Source organism: Falco naumanni, chromosome 10 (assembly GCF_017639655.2).
Source record: "Falco naumanni isolate bFalNau1 chromosome 10, bFalNau1.pat, whole genome shotgun sequence".
Classification (NCBI taxonomy): Eukaryota; Metazoa; Chordata; class Aves; order Falconiformes; family Falconidae; genus Falco; species Falco naumanni.
The window spans coordinates 28,802,397-28,824,948 of record NC_054063.1 but is presented as its reverse complement, the minus strand read 5'-3'; the positions used below and the strand labels follow the sequence as shown (position 1 = coordinate 28,824,948).

Sequence of the window (22,552 nt, the reverse complement as noted above, 5' to 3'; positions counted from 1 at the left end):
CAGGCTGACATGGATAAATGTTGGTAGCTATTTAATTGTTTCCCATCTGCAGTTTTATACAGTTTCTATCAAACTGAAGGGTAATTTTTTTAGTAGCTGCTTATTTTAAATGTACAAAACCCTTGTGTGTAATTCCATTAGCTGCCCTACAGCATTGCAATCTACAGTTTCCCTGAGGCTGTTGTGAAATATTGATGAAATCCTTGCTTTTGTGGCTTCCTCTGATACACTAAACATTTGTCTGATGTTAGTTGAACTTGAATGGATCTGTTCAGAGTTATATCAGTAGTGACTTCAAAGGCTGTAAGGCTGTTACAGTTTTTTTTTACAAACTGAAGTTTCAAAGCCTTACCATGTGGTACTTTAAAAAAACAAAGTTCATATCAAATGAACCAAAGTGCTAGCAATACACTGGTAAGACTCATTACAATTTCAATTCATATAGATATATATTTTTTTCTGATTCTGATTTGTAGTGCATGCCATTTAAAGAAATTTAGATTGGTATTTAGAGTAGTCTAGGATAATGAAAGAGGGAAAATATAATTTGAAACTCGGATTTTAAATGTGATAATCTATAAATTTACAAAGCCACTGCTGTTTTCCACAACAATAGGACAAAAGAAGATGGAAGAAAGGCAAAGACAGACAAAAGTTTCAGGCTTATGTTTTAATCAGGAAAGTGATTTATACTGATGCAATTAAAATTACTAATGAGGAAAACATACTTGCTGCTCCTATATTCCTTTAATTGTTCAGGACCAAACTGCATTTTGGAAAGCAGCTGTACTAGCAATTTAGCACAACGTGTATTGATGTTGTAGTGATGTGATGATTGCCTGATACCTGTCTAAGGCTTTGCATGACACGGACTCTGGTGCAAGGGACAAGCAGGTGGCACGGACAGGGCAGGGGGTCTGCTGCTCAGGCACACCAAAGGGCTGTGAAAGTTGAGTTCTTTGAATTCAAGTGATGCAACGTTTCATAGCTTTCATTAGAAGCATATTTGCTGAAAATATGATCTGGACAACATCAAACACCTTCAGCTGGTTGAAAGAATGAAATTGTAAGTTCCAGGGCTTTGTAGAAAATAACAAACAGAAATGTTTTTAACCAAAGACGAATTATTCGTTTACACTGCAAGCCTTCATGTAAGGAACCTGAACATGGCTCTGAACATGGCTAAATCCATTTCTGCAACAGCTTCAGCTTCTTCAGCCACTCACACTAACTGAATCCAGAGCCAGGCAAATATGACTGAAGTTGCTTTTTTCTCACAGCACAATATCTGGCTATGTAAGCAACATCATCCTTAAGGAAAATTATTCAAGAAAAACTCCATAATAATTCTGCCCCTGCTATGGATTCTCAGCTCAGCAGAGCACATCAGCTCACCTCTCTTTTTTTGTTTTCCTTTTGGGTCCCCCATCCCCCCCCTGTTTTATTATTTGTTTTTCTTTGGGTTTATGGGTCACTCACAACCCAGTTCCCTGAGCATATGCTTCCAGCCACTGATCATTTTAATTTGACTCCTAATTGTACAAAAACCATAATCTGTTCTCCTTTGTGCTGCTCAGAGTCCCACTGAAACTGGTGGGTATTTTGCCTTCCTAACCAGTAGGAAATTGGACATTTAATGGAAAAGTTTATAATATGACTCTAATTAGAATACAACAAAATGAAAGCCCAAAATTGTTTCATTTCAGCATAGTATATAAATAATAGTTATGGCTCCATGGAATTGCCTGTGCGTGTTAAAAATCAGTTATGGCAGAAACCACTCTGAGTTTCCTTGCTCCTAAGCTGCAGTGGCTTGCAAGCTTGGCACCAGAGAGGGTGGTTGCTTCTGTCCTCCAGCAGTGGATGGTAACGGATGTTTCTTTTCCTACTCTGCAGGAGGCAGGAATTCATGCCCTAGTATCAGCTGCTGTAACTATTTAAAAACAAAGTTCTAGGGGAAAAAAAAAAAAAAAAAAGCAAAGGCATATTGGGAAAAATCTCTCCTTTGAGATGACAAGTTGTTTAGGACATAAAATTGCATCAGTAGGGCAGTGATCAAAACTTCCATACCAAGCCACTGCAAATTGAATTTGGGTGTGATGGTAAACAGTAACAGCAGCAAAAGGTGGAAACAATTTCCCATTATCCAAAATCACTAACTGGCCTCCCAGAAAAGAGGCAATTGAAGATATTCAGCCTTTTCTGAGGTTTTGAGAGCATCTAAAATGTTCTTCAGGATGCACATGGCTTTAGAAATAAACCTCACACTACCAGGACATATAGACCAGATGACAGAGACACTGCTTCATCTCCAACACCCGTGATTCACAGCCAGACACTCTCTGCTCCCTCTGTGGAGAGCATGGTAACCTTTCCCTGCGGTTTCTTTCCATCTTGCAGAACTTAACAGGAAGTTATTTCCCTGGTACAGGAATTTTTAACATAGCCTAAAAAGGTCTGAAATTATATAATTCAGTCTTGTATTACAGATTGTGTATTTTGAGAGTTCTTTCCATGAAACTCCATTGCATTTCCAGAGTCTTCCATTGGTTTTAATCCTGCTAAATTCCGAAATGTCTTTGATATTAGAGTTATGCAACAAAGTAGGTTTGTTTTTTTTTCCTCAGCTGCCAATTTATCTCTTCAGCTGATTTTCAAACTGGGATGAATCTGCAGCTATGAACTTCTACAAAGAGCCAGGTTAAGATTTGTCTTTGGGTAACTAATGTAGTTAGACATTTTTGAGAAAAAGGAATGAGAAGTGGTCATTATCCATTATCTGCATGAAATATTTCAGAGAAAGACACCGTTTCTGCCAAACAAAAAAAAAGATATTTGAGCTGAAGCCAGACAAGAGGGAAACAAGATCACCTTATAGCACTGTGAGATTGCTCTACTAATGATGTTATTTCAAGTAAAACTGAAATATATGTATGAAAAAGTGCAGATGGTGCATGGGTTTTACATGGATTAACAGTGTTGTTCTGGACAATGATTCACTGTCCCTTTTCTTGGCAGAAAATAGATTTTCCAGTCTTGGAAAGAAACATGTACATATATATATATATTAAGAAATGTTTCTCTATGTGGAAAAAGAGCAAATTTGAGTGAAAATAGCATCTACCAGTGGAAAAGTTAACAGTCAGAATGAACACTTTAAAAAAAAAAGGTGTATTCACACTCTGCAGTTCAAGGTCAGAAGTGATGTATAACGTGGTGCAAATTACAGGTTGGTTGGGAGGGCGAGGGCCCAAAAGTCAGTACTGGATTCAGCATCACTGGGAGCTTGGCTTGGTGCTGTCTGCTTAGTAGGGTCAGGGCTTCAAAGTGCACATGGATGATTTTAGACCCATAAGTTCAAAGAGTTTTTGCAGGTGTATCAGCTGGACCCGCTTTCTTTTAGTTACTCTGTAGAAACATGCTAGAAGTATCTAAGAAAATGTTATCCTTTGAAGGGTAAAGGATCAGCTGTTTATGGCAACCCTTGTCCTAGAGAAGTAGTTTTCTTAAGTTAGCATGAATCCAATTGCAAAGGCACAGAGGAAATTTTTTTAAAAGGTAAAACATCTTAGAATTGTATTTATTATTATTATCCATATGATACTGTTATCCTTACTGATGTCATGATTTTGACATCTTGGGATCAATCAGCACTAAAACCAAATATTTTATTTCCATTTAGGAAGCCAGAAATTGCTTCCATTCAATGCTCTGAAGCTCCTGGGTTTTGTCCAGTTTTCAAAATTACAGTGAAATTTCATTCCCCTGCTTCTTCAGGACTGCACATTGCCCACCTTACATCTCTGCCTGGGCCTGCTTAATTTCGGTGGGAAAAATCCTCATCTGGGAAAAGGAGGAAGTATTCATCTGGTTACTGAGTTTGGATTTTTTTTTTTTTTTTTTTTTTTCCCTGTAAAACAGCTATTTATGAGCATCTCAGAGGTTTGGAATGTCAGAATATGCCTGGGGGAGAACTGGTGGGAAGAGAACAGGTCACTCAGCAATTTATTATATGGACATCAGTATGACGTGCAAAATTTATGCTATTTATTACAGACACTGCATTTAAAGCATGTGGGTATACAAGCTTAAAACACCCTTTACTTATAAAATAAATAATGCAAAGTCCACTTAAATTAATGTTATTTCTGTTAAATAGCTACATCAGTTCACATCAAACTTCATGTCCAATGAAATCTTACTAAAAACCACTGTTGGAAGGACACATGCATTTCTTGTACCCTAGGTTGGCTGCACAGAAGAGGTCTCCACTGTCCTTAAAATGCCCACAGCAATTTAAATCATTTACATAAACAGAAATGGTTTTACAAGTAGGATACTGAAATGCATTTTCAAAGCTGCCCCAAACCCTTAACCATTAAAATGGACCTGACTGATCCTTTTGTGAAATCTTGATGGTGCTTTCTAATAAGTTACTTTTACCACTTTCATAAGATTGTGTCTGTATCTTACACAGACACAAAAAAAGAGGATTTCTCAGCACGAGTTACTCTTCTGTAAAGGTTATAGTAAACATGTCAATGCCTAATTAAGCAGAAAATTTTATCTGTGTTGTGGGGGATGTGCAGCTGTCTGGTACTTCTGCTTCTCCTAGTAAATCCTTTTAGAAGGACAAAGGATGTTGTGAGGAAAAATCTACACTATGTGTCTTCCAAAGGAAAAAATTACCTTCCAGTGAAAAATGGGTTAACAGTATTCAAGGAACTGGTGCTGAAATGGAGAATCAGATCTGTGCTGACCCAAAACTGTGTGAATGCTATTTGTTGTCTGTTTTGTCTGATTCCTTCATTGGATTCCCTCCTTATTTTTGTTTTGCTCGGTGTAATATGCTTGGCACTGTGATACAGCCTGGCAAGGGGCCAGCATTGCTACCTACGCTGTACAGTATCTCTAACACCGCGAGAACCATGTCAGTCCTGCTCATCAGTTCGTGCTGCTTGCTTAACAAGGTTACTACTCGTGACGTGTAGGAGCTTCTGCCGCCTCCATGTCCCTCCATTCTCCTAGTCCCCCTTAAAAACATATGAGCTCAGAAAAGGGTATATGGGAAGCATTATCCGGTTATTAGGGAAAAAGTTTAGGCAGGAAGGAAAAAATATTTTGGTCCTCGTGTTGCTTTTGCTGCCTGCCTCAGTTTGATCATCTGTAAATGGGGCTACTAATATTTGCTGTACCCCAACATGCTAGCAAAAGGCTTATGTTTTAGTACTTAACACTTTAATATTTCTTTGCTGAAAGCATCTGCTGAAGAGCACAGTGTTCCTACTCCTATGTGATTATTACTTTATTGTGCTAAAATGATGTCCTGGTCATTTGCTCATAGCCATTGCTGTTACCTTTGTCTCTGGTTGTGAAGCTGCCTGGAGTCACCCCTGGCCTAAGTCAAGGCCAGCTCTGAGCTGCTGTGATCTGTGCAGGTCCTAGGACTGTGGGAAGGGTGTGAGAAAGATGGCTCACGTGGATTTCTTAACCCATCCACAGGTAGAACCATCATTTCCCTCTTATACTGCACTTTCATGCAGGAAACAGTTCCTAGTTCTGGATCGTGTCTTTGGCTTGATGCTAAACATGCTGGAAAGGGTGAGATGCCCATTCAAATAGACTGAAAAATTGAAACACATATCTTAAAAAACTGCGGAAGGCTTTGTCCATATGTTAATCAAAATGCTTCTGTCTTTTCTGCCCATCCCTTTTGATTTGCTAAAATGATATAATTTGTTCAGGAGTACCAAATTCAAGGGAGCAAAATGAGACAGGTTCTCAAAGAGCCATAAAATGGCTTTTCTCAGGAGATGAGAAGGGATTTGATTTTAAATAAGATTTTTAGGCTTATTTACCTTGTGCTTTCTGAGCTTTTAGGGTTACTTCACAGCTATGAGTACTAGAATATTATTTTATTTTTGCTTAGTTATTTTTGAGGGCAGCTTTGATTTGGGGGGTTTGGTATTACTTTTTTTTACCTGCTACACAAAGCTAGATCTTATGGAAATACAACAAAGTACTCCTGTGACCGCAGGTGTGTTTGCACCTAACTGGAAGAGCTCATCAATATATCTTGTTCTAAGACCTGTGCTTCTGAACTGAACGTTTAGTCAACATTTAGTTTTGATGAGTGGCTGTCAATAACAGTGAATTGTTTCAATATCTGCTTGCATTGTGCATAACAGCTTCACAGTGGCTGTTAAAAAAATTACACTGGGGTTTGTGAAAACATACCTGAACCACTTGTTCTGCTCCATCCCTTCTTGTGGGGGTCTCGGAGTTAATTGCTGCCTGAATTGAGTCACTGTGAATTTATCCACTGACTGCAGGGAAGCCAGCCTTAAAAAATACTCTTCTCTAATTCTTCAGTTTGTTTTTAACCAGGTTATCTCCTGTAACTTAGGCAGAATTACTGCTGATATAAGGCCAGAAAAAAAAGTCCAACTGAATTCCTTAATTAATTTTCAGGTTTACAGCTCTTCCAATATCACATTCATCTTATTAAAATAATTTGTGAAAGAAAATATTTCTGGATTTTTTTCTAGTTTTCCAGTTTTATAGTTAAATTTAGCCTACCTCTGTCACATACTAATATTCTTTCGCAACTTCCAAGGGTTCTTGCCCTGAAATTTATGGATTGGCTTTTACTGAAGCGCAATTTTCTTTTATGGTACATAGTACATTACTTTTATAAACAAAAGAGTTTCACTTATGCCTATTAGTGCTTTCAGATGTTGTATTTTGACATATAAATTATTTGTGTACATTCTAAAGTGCATTTTTAGGTGATCAAATGGCAAAAGGTTATTGTACCTAGCTGATGCTATGAACCAGGAAGATTATGGCAGTTATTTTGCTTCTTTTCCTTGCCAATTCTACCCTTTCTTTCACTGAGGCTAAAAACAGTGTGATAGAATTGAAGCTTTTAGTATAAACTTTAAATTCTTACATATGAATTCTCCAACTGTCCCATTACAGGACAGTTAGAATTATATTCCTGTGACAGGAAAATTATTAACTCAGAATCTCTGGCACTTATAAAGAATTATGATCATCTGCCAGCAAAATGCAGCAACCTTCACAAAAAAAGACATCATTTGGCTTTTTTCACTTCCAGAACTAACAGGCAATAAAGTTGTAGCTTAAAACAAAGTCTGGTAAAGAAAACACACAGTGAAACTAGAAAGCTCAAACTGTAGTGTTCTCCTTTAACAAGTTATTTCATATATTGACATTACATTTCAGGTTATGTCCAAGAGGAAGATTTAAAGGAAGAGGAAGATATAAAGGAGGAGGAAGAGGATGATGACGACAACAACTCAACTGCTCAGCTCCAGGGCAGCAATGACACTGGCACGGATGAGGAACACGAAGTGGGCCCTGAGCAGAAAGGGAACTTTAGTTACCAGAATTCCCCTGTCAGTCATATATCTAACCAGGATGCAGAAAATGAATCACTACTAAGTGACGGTAGTGACCATGTGGCAGATATTAAAAGCATTTGCTCTAGAGAGCCACAGGACCCAAAAACCAGCACCCACCCCAAAGCCCAGAATGAAGCACACGATTGCATGGATAAAATGACAGCAGTCTATGCCAACATACTGTCAGACTCTTACTGGACAGGCTTAGGGCTGGGTTTCAAGTTGTCTAACTCTGAAAAGAGGAGTTGTGACAACAGAAATGGAGGGAACAAAGCTGATTTTGATTGGCACCAAGATGCACTGTCAAAAAGCTTGCAGCAGAATTTACCTTCCAGACCTGTCTCGAAACCCAACCTGTTCAGCTCGGTCCAGCTCTACAGGCAGAGCAGCAAAATGTGTGGAACTGTGTTCACGGGCGCCAGCCGGTTCCGGTGCCGGCAGTGCAGCGCTGCCTATGACACACTGGTAGAACTAACGGTTCATATGAATGAGACAGGTCACTACCAAGATGACAACCATAAAAAGGACAAGCACAGACCTACCAGCTACTCAAAGCCCCGAAAAAGGGCTTTCCAGGACATGGACAAGGAAGATGCACAAAAAGTTCTGAAATGTATGTTCTGTGGTGACTCTTTTGATTCTCTTCAAGATCTGAGCGTTCATATGATAAAAACAAAACATTACCAAAAAGTGCCTTTGAAGGAGCCGGTACCAACCATTTCTTCAAAAATGGTCACTCCAGCAAAGAAACGTGTGTTTGATGTTAACAGGCCTTGTTCCCCCGATTCCACGACAGGGTCTTTCTCAGATACTTTTTCTCCTCAGAAGAACGTGAACCTGCAGTTATCGTCTAACAACCGCTATGGCTACCAGAATGGCGCCAGCTATACGTGGCAGTTTGAGGCCTGCAAATCCCAGATTTTGAAGTGTATGGAATGTGGAAGTTCCCATGATACCTTGCAGCAGCTCACGACCCACATGATGGTCACTGGCCATTTCTTGAAAGTCACAAGTTCAGCTTCAAAGAAAGGAAAGCAACTTGTTCTGGATCCTTTAGCTGTGGAAAAAATGCAATCACTGTCTGAAGCACCAGCCAGTGACAGCCCAGTTTCAAAGTCAACCAGTAAATCATCTGCAGAATGCATAGCTCCCACCTCTGAACTAAAAAAAGAAAGTAAAAAAGATAAAGTGGATGATGCAAACAAAGATGAGAAAGTAAAAACTGAAGAGTATGAGGACACTCTTCAGAAACCACTGGATCCCACAATGAAATACCAGTACCTCAGAGAAGAAGATTTAGAAGATGGTTCAAAGGGTGGTGGGGACATTTTAAAGTCCTTGGAGAACACTGTCACAACAGCCATCAATAAAGCTCAAAATGGAGCTCCCAGCTGGAGTGCATATCCCAGCATCCATGCAGCTTACCAGCTCTCAGAAGGAGCTAAGCCGTCTCTGCCTGCGGGTTCCCAAGTACTGCAGATCAGGCCAACAATCACCAATAAACTGAGGCCCATAGCTCCAAAGTGGAAGGTCATGCCTCTGGTCCCTATCTCAGCAAACGTGGCCCAGTGCACTCAAGTAAAGAAGGAAACCGATGACAGGGAGGAGGTACAGAAGGACTATGCTAAAGAGGGCATCCAAGCCGAGCCTGCCTCACTCAGCCAGAGCGAGAGAGAACCTCTCCTCAAATCCGAAGCCTCTGCGGAGCCAAAAAAGACAGAGCCATGTCCCTTGAAAGAAGAAAACAAAATTAAAGAGGACAGTGGAAAAGAAAAGCCAGTCCTTAAGGAACCAACAGCAGCTTCTCTTAGCAATGGTTGTGCTGCTGCCAACCATTCGTCTGAACTGCCTTGTGTCAACCCCCTCAGTGCGCTGCAGTCGGTACTGAATAACCACTTGGGCAAAGCCACTGAGCCTTTACAGCCTCAATCCAACTCCAGCCCCAGCTCTAGCACAATTTCTATGTTCCACAAACCTAACTTAAATATGATGGAGAAGCCAGTTTTATCTCCTGCTCCAACCCCACAAAAGCCTGCAAGTGTATCCAGGCACTATTTGTTTGAAAACAATGATCAGCCTATTGACCTGACCAAATCCAAAGGCAAGAAAGCTGAGTCAGCTCAAGCACAATCTTGTACTTCTCCACCTCAAAAACATGCTCTATCTGACATCGCTGACATGGTCAAAGTTCTTCCCAAAGCTACTACACCAAAACCTGCTGCATCTTCAAGGATCCCATCTATGAAACTGGAAATAGATGTCCGACGCTTTGAGGATGTCTCAACAGAAGTCTCCACTCTGCATAAAAGGAAGGGCAGACAGTCAAACTGGAACCCTCAGCATCTTCTCATTTTGCAAGCTCAGTTTGCTTCCAGCCTCTTCCAGACATCTGAAGGTAAATATTTATTATCAGATCTAGGCCCACAAGAGCGCATGCAGATTTCGAAATTCACTGGACTGTCAATGACCACCATCAGCCATTGGCTGGCAAATGTCAAGTATCAACTTAGGAAAACCGGAGGAACAAAGTTTTTGAAAAACATGGACAAAGGACATCCAGTCTTTTATTGCAGCGACTGTGCATCTCAGTTTCGAACCCCATCTACTTACATTAGCCACTTAGAATCTCATCTAGGTTTCCAAATGAAAGACATGAACAGGCTGGCTGTGGAGCAGCAAACCAAGGTAGAGCAAGAAATCTCCAGAGTTTCAGTTCAAAGATCTCCTGAAACAATAGCTGGAGAAGAGGACACAGACTCTAAGTTCAAATGTAAGTTGTGCTGTCGGACATTTGCAAGCAAACATGCAGTAAAACTTCATCTAAGCAAAACACACAGCAAGTCACCAGAACATCATTCACAATTTGTAGCAGAAGTGGATGAAGAATAACTCTTAAGGTATGCATGCTCTATAGTGAGTTTTAATTTCATTTTAAGGAGGCTTCATAAGACATTCATACTTTCTTAAATGTAGGAAACAGTATAAAATGCATAATGTACTCCTGTTTCATTAGTCTAATTGCATGTACATACCCATTTTATAACATGTTCAAGAAGAGCTTGGTAAATGCATAACCATATTGCCCTACATAGAAAAGTTGCTTCTTATTAATACTTTTAAAATAGCTGTTTCCCCAGTTCTCACTCTCTTTGTTTTAATCGTTTCACGTCCCATGCATTTCGATGTAGAATGCAACAACTAATGCTACCTTTTGCAATGAGAATGTAAAAAACCAGAAAAAAAGTACTGAAAACCAAAAGATTGTTACCTCTTTCAGTGCTAACGCACCAGTAAATCTGATTTTGATGGGGAAAAGAAGACAATTCAAATGGCAAATTAGCAAAATCTTAATTAATCAAAGTCTTACATAATCTCAAACCCAGCCTCAGGAATCTACAAATAACTCTGAAAAGTTCATATCTAGAAGTTCGCTTATTCTTTTGTTGATATTTGGATATCTTGTTTTGTAAAATATTTTCATATCTTACACTTACTTAAACACTTACTGTTGTGAGTGGCCTTTTTTGTCACATCATTTTAACCTATCTCTCCATCATTCCTTTCTTAATCTTTAAGATGTTTGATTATATTTTGTTTCATGTTGGTGGGAGTGCTAGTCAATTCATAAACATCACTGACTTCAGTGCAAGTTTTCATATAACCTTGGGGGGTTTTTTGCTTAATTGAGAATGCAGCTAGATTTTTACAAGCTTAGTATTTCAAAGACCTGTTAGTAGGATGCTTCTACATCAGTGTTGCTATTTTGTGCTGAAAGATACATCAACCGAAGTATTGCCACAACCAATGTTTATAACATGTAATGTAATATTCAGATGGCACACAAGTTTTGCATTTTTAATTTTACTTGATTCACAAACTTGAATATTCTTGATTTAAATAAATATGCAGAACATCAACTAAAAGTCCAAATAGAAGTTTTTTGTTCTAACCAGTTTATTTCCAGGAAGGCTCTGTTAGTCATTCCCAACAATTTCACCAGCAGACTCAGACTCTGCTTCTGTTCACAGAATAATCATGTGCAGATTCAGATTTTCTCCAACATGTTCATTACTTGAATAACATTCAGAAAATGAATTCGTCAGACAGTCAAAATTAAAGATGTGTTGTGAGTTGTCACTTACGCCACCTGCTATTGTGGCTATTCTCTGGCTAATTGAGGGCGCAGGCACTTTGAGGATGAATACCCGTTTGTGTGAAGATTTCACGTTTGCTGCAAATATTCATGAAGCTTTAAGAAACACTTTCCGTGTACAGAGCCAGCACAAGGACTATGCATCGCTTAAGCTGCATTAAAAAGGCTACTTTTGAATAATTTAAGACACTAATCAAAGGGTTACTTTGGGACGGGTAATAGAAGCTATTACTATAGAGTATAACGTCAGTATTCAAGTGCAATAAGATTTAAGTTTTGCATACATCTTGTACGTGCTGTCTGCATTTGGCTAGATTTATGTTTTCTGCATATTTTAGCCACCAAAATTCTGTCTTAACTCAAAAAGAGTTGTTTTCTAAACAGGGCTAATATCCTTAAGTTTCTGTTTTGGTATTTTTAACCCAACAGATAAATGTGCCTTGTTTATCTGACCATTCAAAATCAACATACCTGACAAAATAACAGAAAGCTACAAGAGATTGGTTAGAAAAAATATACCATACTTGGTTTCCTTCCCCATCAGTTAATGATTATTAAGATGCTGACATTCATAGTTCTCACACGAGATATTAGAGCAAACCAATAATTTGGGTCCTATCAAACAAAAGCTATCTGCCAAATATATTAATATGACAGTTATTTTGGCACATTCATCGCTTAATACATGACAAGTGTTTCAGATTTGGTCTTAAAAGAACCGTGTTATTACTAAGAGGCAAACCAAACACCCACCTTTATAAACATGTTACTATTTCTGAGGATTTGGGGAGCAAACACAAAGGAAAAATAATCTCTAAGGGAAAAAAAAGTGGTTTCTGCGTTGTAAAAATCTGCACAGACACATCACGAGTGTTACTCAGGTGATATGTAACTACATAAACAAGGTACTGTCCTTCCTGCCTTTGGGTACCAAGAAATTGCTGTCCTCTTAATACTCATCCATTTCTAATTTATATCAAGATGCAGGTTGTATCTTACCTTTGAAAAAATATATTTAAATTGCAATGACAGAGTGATAGCACTGTTATCTGGAACTGTAATTTTAGTTGGTATGCATGATAGCACAAATTGTATGAAATGATGGGGTATTTTGGATAGCATTGTAAAGATTTTATTACAGTTTTGGAGCCGTAAGCCTCCCGAAGTTCTGACTATGTTACAAGTGTGGAGGCCAGAGTTTATTCATATGGGTTCTTTCCTGAGATCTGGAAGGAGACTAAATCAAATAACAGGGATTTTCAGAGTTTGCTTACTCTTACCATGTTATTTTTAAGATTCAGTATATATTTGAATAATAACATAGAGGAGAGCACAGTATTTAGAAACAAGAAATATAAAGCATACTGAGATTCTTAAAACATGCACATGCATTTGTGTTTACTTCTTCTAGGCTATATTGTAGTGAAATAGAAACAGAAATAGAGAACATATATGGAAATAAATGGAAATAAAATAGTGGAAAGAGTAACACCAGTATATAAATGCATTAAAAACTTTCTATATTTCAATAAAATTTACTATTAAAGGTTATATTTTAAAATGTTAGCTATCATTACAAATATAAATTAATAATCTGGGTTAGTACTGTAGAAAAAAAGTGTTGCGTATGTGGATTTATTTTTAAGACCTCTGTGAGGCTGTTTATAAGAAATTTGCTATAAATTCCTCTTAAATGTAAAGACATATATGTCTGTTTTATATTCATCTTTGGTGTTTTCTTGAATTCTTCTGACTGATATGGGTTTAGCAATATAACGTAAAATTATGTGTAATATACACCAATCAGACATCTCTATTCTCTTTCATTTAACCCACTTCAAATTTGTTTTTATTGCTATTCTTCACAGAAAACCCATGAACATTAGAGACTATGGCTTTAATTAGAAGTAATTTGTATGTTGACTTATACCTTTGAAGAACATTTGTTCATTTTTGCAACTAAATTAGAATTTTTATGTTATCCTGAGAAAAAAGACAACGCAGAATTGTCTTTCTCACTTTAGATAAAGTCAGGTGAGACTGGCTATAAACTGGTCAGTAATTGAGGCTCTCTGTGGCCTTATCTACAACTTCTTATAGAAATAAGTCTCTATAGAGTCAAATTCACCAACTTAATTGGGGAGATTTCTTTTTCAAAAGACGCTGATAAGTAAACAAGCAGCTACCTGAGATGAACTAATTTGAAAGTAAGGCTGCTGCAAAACAAAAAAATGACTCATAATGATAAACAGTTTTTCTCTGTTTCCTCCTTTGTCTTTTTTTAACCATCAAGTTTAAAGCTTCTACAGCGCTTTTTTTCTACTTTATAGGAGACAACTGACATTCTGTGGTAAATGGAAGAAAGAGCAGAGCAGAACTGAAAATCCTCTAATGCACTGACACTAACTTGCCCTCTATTGTTGAAAATGAGCAGGCAATCATGATTGTTCATCAAATGGCTCCTAATGCAGTTAAAGCATTCAGCTATAATTTCTCCTTGCATTTATAATTACTGTCATAGACTGCACACCTCAGTGAGCAGATTAAAGCTATAAACTATTTAGCCGTAGCTTTAAGATGAGGAACTTGATTTGTCTGGCAGCAGTTATTTGTTAGAGAGCTTGACACTTCACATAAAAATGACTCAACTTGATGAAGAACAATGCAGTTTAAGCAATGCAGTGATTTTAAATCAGTCATTATACCACGCCCTGTAAGAATTGCAAAGCAATTTGTTAAATGATATATAGGACACGCAGATAACTGTATGTGTTAAGTATACCAAAATAGAAGATTTTTTTCTTCTGTGGATTTTATTTTCTCATCCCTCTGAAACAGTAGGAGCTGCTCTGAACATCATATTCCACTATTAGCCAGTCTTGGTCTTACATGGGCAAGGACAGTTGCATGGATTAGTAGCCCAAAACTATATTTTAGAGAATTTAGCTTGCTCTTCATCTTTCATTTCCTCTTAGCAACAAACATTAAAAACTGAGAGACCCTTTCAGGAGAATCAGACATGCTGGAACGTAGCTGCCTACAGTTATGTCCATCATGCCTTTGTAAGCAGAATTTATCAACAGAACTGAGGGTTCTGCTCACCACGTCACCAGCCAGAGAGAGAGGGTTCATTGCTACGCACGCCTTGAGTGTGTGGTTCAAATGGGACTTTTCTGACAGCAACTTGTTCGAAAATGATGAGTTCTCAGTGGTAAAAAAATTCTTTAGGGAAGTCCCATTTTGAAATAGACTCTTGCTGTAATAAACTGGGTAAAGTTGCTGAGTACCACGAGAGCAAGAAGAGGAGACAGGAATAGGAAGAGGAATAGGTTGGCCTTTCCGCTGCGCTGGAGGAGAGATACAGAGTTCATCTTCAGTAAGGAACTACCTCCAACCCATCACACCTCCCTCAAAATAGTCCTGTTGGGGTGACACCTCAGTTCTCCTAATCCTCTGAAATGTATCGATTTCCCCAAAGTGGTAGATCAGGTTATTTTTTTTAATTTAGTATTTTTAAATCTTCAAAATTTTCCTGTATAGCACTTTTTCAATCTAGCAATAGTCCTTGTAAAACTAATAATAGTGTGTTCCTGACTTCCCTGAGAGCAGGGTCAGGCCAGATGACACATCAGAGGGTGTCAGCACAGATATATCAGTGCAGATTTACTTGCTTTTTATGAATACTACAGGTTGCTATTAAGATCAATATTATTTAACATTGCATTAGCGCATCCAACCCACTAGGTCAACCCATATTGTTTCTAGGCTCTGTATAAGCACACTGTATATGACAGTTTCTGCCCCTAAAAGGCAGGAGCTCTTCTGCTCACGAAGAAACAGCAACTTTTAAGTATTTCAGCCAGATTTTAACTGACCTTGAATAGCACCTACCTCCTCAAGCATTCAGTATTCATAAGGATATCAAAATCTTGCCTTCTCCTTGTTGCGTCTGATATTATTAAATGCTACAGCCTTCATAATCTATAGCAGAACATTTTTACCCAGTGAGATTTCAAAGGAAGGGTATCTGAGTCTTATTTATACATTTTACACCTTAGCAATCAAATCGCAAAGATCAATAACAAAATGAAAAGACATAAGCAGTACCCAGCCCTCAAAAGCACCTTTCAATAAAAATAACGTAATTTAGCAGGATGATCACTCAGTGCAAATATGATGGAGCACAGATGGAAAAAGGAAAATTATAGATACAGCTTTATGGGAGGAGGAAAGGAGGAAGAGATTTTTCACTATTTATTGGGATAATGAGCAGATAATTCATGATTATTAAGCTGTAGTCTTCAGGCCTCATTCTGCAACCTCTTCCCATCTCCTCAGTTCAGAACTGCGTCTTTTTGTGCATCTAGGCAGAGTCCATTGGCAGAGGAAGGATCAGGCCTTTACACTAGTTTTCACGCGTCAGCAGAGTCATGCAGGATTTACACCAGTGCGGCTCCAACTCAGGATCCTGCCTGAGAGAAGAGGAATGAGGTAGAACAACACACAGCACAGAGCTGATGTCTGAAGTGTGATGGCGTTTCTTTTCAAGAGCATCTCCCCTTCAGGAAAGGGGCAGCAGACCCTGGGTTTCCAGCCGGTGATAACATTAAGACACTGCACCAGGTAGCAAGATGACAGCCCCTGAGAGATCCGAGGGGACCAATGCTCATCCTGCCACCTCCCTGTGTCTGGAGAATCGCATTTTGCCGAGAGCATGAATTGGCCAAGCCCTTGAAGGTGTGAGGTGGCAGAAGGGTTTCCTACACTCAAGTTTGGAAGAGAGATCCTGCTCTGGGGTGCGGTGTTGGCTCCGTTGGCTCTTCTCCCTGGCAGATGGACAGATGGGACGGCCGTGGGTCATGGCAGAGGCCAGGCAGCCAAGAGGAGCGTGCATTGCGGGTTGGAGACAGAGGGAACTGCAGCAGCTTGCTGGAGCAGACGGAAGGAGGGAGACATGGGGCCAGGAGGGGACGTGTTCATTGTAGTAAATTTAGACAATCTCTTTATTGAAACAAAACAGTTCCTCCTCCCCTCCAAAATCCCTCCCTTCCAGCACTCAGCACCAGCTCTTTTGCCAGGGGTCAGCACGTGCAGCAGTGGGGGAGGGAAGGACGGAGGAGTGTAGGAGGTTGTCATGTCTAATGAATACCCTGAATGTATCGAGATATATATTTTTTTCATTTCAGAAAAGGTTCCATTAAGAGGGAGACAGCCCTAACATGTGCTTTGGCCCCTCATCAGATTTATGAGTATTTGCTCTGCTCTTTAATAAGAAACTCTGCAGCAACTGCCACCTTGCCTGCTCTCCCTGAGATACACAGTGGCTTCTCGGGGAAATGCACTTCATTATTAATGTGAATTTGTACGTTTTTATGACACTGCTTGGGGGAAGGGGCAGGCAGAGATTTCCTGGTGATATATGCTCATTTCTAACCATTTATTGTCCCAGACAATCGAAGAACAATGATAAACATTGTTATAGAAAGTGGAGGGTGCCGCAGTGACATTTTTGAAGGGAAAAGAGAGGTGGCTAAAGTGTCTTTGATGTGGTTGTTTCCCTCCACTCCACCTCCTCCAGCAGCTGTGTCAGATCAAGCAACACGGGGGTATATGCGGTAGCAGTTGCTGCCTCCCCTCGCCCGCCTTTTCTCAGGCCAGCCAAGGCCATTTGCTTGGTGCTTTGCTACAGTGGAGGGGGTACAGATGAAGGAGAAGGAGTTCATCCTTTGGGAAGCCTGTACTGCAGAGGATCGTAGGCCTCGGAGTCCCCGTGGATGCTCAGAGCCCCCATGCCCCTGTACTCCAGCAGCCTCTTTTCAATTTATTATCAAGTGGCCAGCATTGAAACTCTGTGCACACAGCAGCAGCTGCAAGGCTAAGCAGGCCAGGAAGAGAAAGGTGAGGGTATGAGGACACAGTTTACTAAGATGTTGTCAGCATCCTCCAGTTTCCATATCTATTGTCACCCTCATCCATGATTAACACAACCACTCAAGAGCTCCACCAGGTGATAAAAACAGTGGATTTGGGCTGCATTGGAGAACCAAAAAAGTTCAGCCTTCAGGCTCACCCCAAGTAGCATCATCAGGAAGGCCATGACATCCACATGCTCTTTTGTTTCTCTCTTCTCCTGCCTTTCCCATTAGTGCTCTGCATCATCTGGTGAAGGTCGAGGCTGGTTTACACTGCCTGCACCACACAGTCCCTCAAGCTCCAACAGCCCTGGTGCTTGAGGGAGCTTCCCTGGTCCCCGGTTGGGATATTTGCTCTCTGCATCACTGCCAGGCTGAGCTTTCTCTGTGCTGTGGAGACGGTAGCCTCCAGCTATAAGTGAACGATTGCCATGTTTTGTGTTCATATTCTATTCCCTAGCCCTAAGTATACACAATCCTTTGTAACAGGAGATGTGCCCAACAGCTGAACACTGCTAAGACTTTCTTCATGACATTTTTCTGCTCTTCTCATAAAGCTGAATTAAAAGTGAGGTAGGAACATTAGAATAGCCATACAGGGTCAGGTCAAAGGTCCATGTGTCCATCCTATCTCTGCCCATGACCAGTATGAGTGTAAGCACAGGTGGTGCCCTTCCCAGAGCACTCCCCCAGCCTCCAGATTTATGGTTCAGGGACTACTTCAGCTGGAGGAGATTATTTTCCTCTGCTCCCAGAGCTGCAGAGAATATGCTGGAGGCCGCCTTGATAGCTGCAGAAGCTTGGGCACAACTGTGAGGCCTCTTGGGGTGAGCTCTGAAGGTGCCCAACCCTAAGGCAGGGGGAAGAGGGTGTACAAACGAGCCCATGGCAGTCAGACCAGTGCTGAGCCTTCGTGCTTCCTCTTTGCCTATGGCTAAGGAAGGAATCACACCCAGAGTGCAGAAGTGATACCTACCAAGCCCCCAGACATAAGGGTATCACACCTTATTCCATTCTCTGTTCAGCTTTCCCTGGGAGTTTACCATGATGCAATAAAAATGCCACCCTCAAAAGATTTCTTTCTCAACTGTATATGGAGCGGGACTTGCGGTCTTACTGCAGAGCTTATACTAGCTGGACCAGTAATTCAGAGGATGCAAAACTGCTTGTTCTGTTGCACATATATAATACTAATTTGACCCCTTCTGGGTTTGCTTTCAGCTTTTCTAAACCTCCAAAGCATTTGGTGCCCAAACAGTGACTCTCCCCTCTCCTCTTGAAGAACTGTTGAAATCTCAAATGTGGAACTGCTGTTTTCATTGTCATCTAATGAAAACTCACAAACGCTCCCTATTTCTGAAAACCCCAAGTTTATACCATGAGTCACACAGACTACCTGAAATTATCTATCTCAATACATGCAATCGATATGCTGGTGTAGTGCACAGCTGCTGCTAGATCTCTCCCTCACACAGCAGTACCTCTCCACTTCTCTCTGGTTTCAAGCCAAGGTTTAGGAGAACCTTTCTGTCCAGTTCTCTGTCGCTGCCCTCTGCTGCTCTTCATGCGATCCTGTGCAGCCTCCCTATAGCCACATGTGCAGCAGTGTTCCAAGCACAACAGTGGCTACACGATGCTGACTATGTTTCTGGGGGACAAGACAAGCTACTGGCACTGAGCACTGTTGCGACTGCATCCTCATGGCTACCAACTTTCTTTACAGGGCCATTAAAAAGGCTGATGTTGCTTTTTACCCACCTCTTGATCTACATCCCAAGGGACATCACAGAAGAAGAATCCCACTGGGATATGACAATACTGTGGCCTTTTTCTGCCTGTGCTCATGTGAACACACCACTCTTCTACTGGAGAAGGGCAAATTTAATACTTCCTTCATGCTTGCTCAGCTCAGGGGCAAACAGCTGCATGTGGATCAGTCTTTAGTGAAGCTCACCATAGACTAGACATACACAGATAGATAGGTTGTGGGTGGGCTTCCAGTTCAGTAATTCACTTCCCTCCATAATCCTATGGAGCCCTAATCTGTTGGCCTTGGGTTTTTATGGTACAAGACCTAGGTTTGTCATCCAGGGGAAAAATGATGGGGGAGGTAATTCTGTTTATTTGATCAGTGTTTTTTTAAAACACTGTCTGTGCTCCCAGGAATTATGTGGTGGCCTTCTTTTATAAATCACAATTGCAAAAAAAAAAATAGCTCTCAGTATTTTTCCAAAGGGATTAGGGTGAAAGTTCCTACACTCATATTTCATGTCTGGAAAAAAATATCAACAAGAGTGATAAGTATAGCCAAAATGAGTGTAAAAGCACACCCTGTCATTTGTTTTCCATGTGCCATATGTTTTCTGAATTCTGCACCTCCCACATACAAATTGCATGCAATAATGTTGGGTGCACACATTACTCAGGATTATTTAGTTAAGCCCTGCCTATATGGATGGAATTAACTTAGATAAAGTCAAGCCACTGTGCTTTGTTTTGTTTTTTGCTTATTCTGGATTCATAGAGTAGAAAATTAAAGATCCCACTGTGCCAGGCGTCATGTCATTTTGTTTTAATTTAATTCATCTCTTCAATTGTCCCTGTTTCTCCTTCTCTTTGAGTATCGTCAGTAGGTGGTCCAAGCATCAACCAGAAGATTTACTGGCAAGACTAAATGCATGAACACTATGAACACATTGTTTTTCTGATATGATTTAATGACCTTTTTGGCATTCCCATGCCTGTTGAAATCTTCCATAATAATTCCCTTTGGCAGCCAAAGCTCCTGTTGATGAGGTGAAAGCTGATGCAAATGTCAAATGTCAATAAATTTGTAATCCATAGATGTAATACTTGGTGCTGGTGTGAGACAGCGTTAACCAGAGGGCAGCAAGAGACACCTAAGATATGAGCTACATCTTCTTACTGTGAACAGAAAGCACACAAGAAAGGAATGCCACCTCCAAAACCTCTCCATAGCCAAGCTCTTTTCCTTCTCCAGTCTCTGTTCTCCCTACGAGCTTTCTGAATTGCTGAGCTTTGCCAGAGGAGGGGTTTATGGCTTACGTTTGGCAGAGCAAGTCTGGTGATGCAGGTTCTGTCCCTTGTTCTGCTTTTGACTCATCGTGTGAGGCTGGGATTTAACTTCACTGCTTCTAAAGGAGCTCTTCACAGTTGAGAGGTTTCAGAGGCTTCAGAGTTTGATCCTGGAAATGATTAGTTATGCAAGATATTCCAGTAAATTAACAAGACCGCTTATATAACCTAGGTGTTGCAGGACTGAGTCATGACTCATTTATAGTTTTAAGATGCTTGGAAAGGGCGAGCCATATATGAAGCCTGATTTTATATGCAATAAAGACATAAGAACAATCACATAATTTCCCAAGAGATATTCTTAAGGGCCCTCCACTTTGACCTTTGGCTCTGAAAAGCTCCAGTTTGTTTGACATTGAAAAAAAACAAATGTGTGAATACAGTGCCATGAGCATTTGCACTTTGAACACGCTGGGGCGGAACACAGCTGAACTGGAAAAGGCTGCAACAGCTAATGTACTGGGAAAATATAACAGAGGCATTTACTTAATAACTCAACTAATTCCTTTAGCTCACCTTGTAGAGATTTAACCTTTGAATGAGAAAGTCCCTAGTTCAAAATCCTGTGTCTCCTCTGTCCTCATGTTAATTTTGAAATTATATATCATTGTTGAGAGGCCCTTGTGTTGAGCATTACAGGCTATTTTTCATGTCTAAAATGGGGAATTATAACTGAACATTAGCTACTGGCTATAAATCACATGGAACAAAGTGGCATCTGCATATACTCAGTAACGAGAGTGGGAGAATTGTAACTTACTTAAAGCAAGACAGGAAAGAGGACACAAATGCACTAGCAGAGATAATTGTGACTCGAGAAAACTAATGGGTTTTCCAACTGTGTGATGCTCTGGAGTCCTGTTCTCTGGAGCTCTCTACAACCAGTGTTTTAAGTACACGGTCACAGGAGGAGCTCAGTCAATCTGGAGGGCAAACAAGGAGTTGGAAGCTATTTCACACACCCCTGCAATGCTACCACGCTGAGGTCGTGCTGGGCCAGGGCTGGGGTAGGAGAGAGCCTTTCACAGCCTGCCTCTTTTGCTCTCCCCATCACCCATTTTCCATCAGCAGGCATGAGTGACCAGTGACCACAATTCCCTCTCCCTGGGATATGTTTTTATTTCTAATTGTAGCTAAAGCCCAGGTAAGGAGGAGGCAGCACAAGGCTGTTAACAGCAGTCATTGAGGTTGCTGGGTACGGGCTGACCAGCTCCTTCTCTGCTGCTCAGCTTGCAGGGCAGGAAGCCCCACTGCTCACTGCTCTTGTGCCTTTCTGAACAGTCCACTGATGATACTTAAAAGAAAACAAAATAAGCTGAACGTATCCTCATTCTTGCATTGCCTTTGCTGGCCCTTCACCCCTGCCGCCCCCCCCCCCCCTTTTTGTTTTTTTGGGGGGGTGGGGGTGCGGGTCTTTTCCTTTTGAGAATGCTTCCAAGATCTCTCGTGTTCTCATTTGGGTAAAGCAAGATCTACCTGTTGCCCTGTGTCACTGGAAATTATTTGGCCCCTTTCTAAGGCAGAGATCATCTTGCACTCAATACAACACCTTGCATGGTAAGATCTCATGTCTGCTATTGGTTTTTGGACCCTAATGCATCAATAGCTTAAATTCTCAAAAAGCCGACTACACACATCAGCCAAAGATGCTAGTCTCCCAGGCTGTCTGCTACTGTCTGTATGTTCAGATATTCCTCATTTGGGAGTCATACACCTTCATCCGTACAGCACCAGCCACTGGAGGTGCCTAACAAACTACCTGAACTGAATGTAGCCAGGGACTTCGGATTAGTTCTCGTTGCAATGCAGGTCTCTTCTTAAAAAGAGGACAGACCCCTGCAAAGAGATTTTACTGATATTAAAGCTTTAGATTTCTTTCATAACAGACCATAAAGAATACAGTTTCTACAGCCTGGCCAGGTCAGCATCCTGGCAGAAGGCATTTGCTCAGGAGCTGCCACCAC

The 22,552-nt window shown here is 40.5% G+C and overlaps 1 protein-coding gene across 2 annotated transcripts in view; it reads left to right on the top strand.

The window, feature by feature from the left end:
- Window positions 1-22,552, top strand: part of TSHZ2 (teashirt zinc finger homeobox 2) — a 225,712-nt gene that overhangs the window by 130,777 nt on the left and 72,383 nt on the right. For both annotated transcript variants that reach the window (XM_040608836.1, XM_040608837.1), the window contains exon 2: window positions 7,249-10,324. In XM_040608836.1, coding sequence (XP_040464770.1) covers window positions 7,249-10,316 — 3,068 coding nt within the window. In that variant the 3' untranslated portion in view covers window positions 10,317-10,324. The remainder of the gene's footprint in view (window positions 1-7,248; window positions 10,325-22,552) is intronic.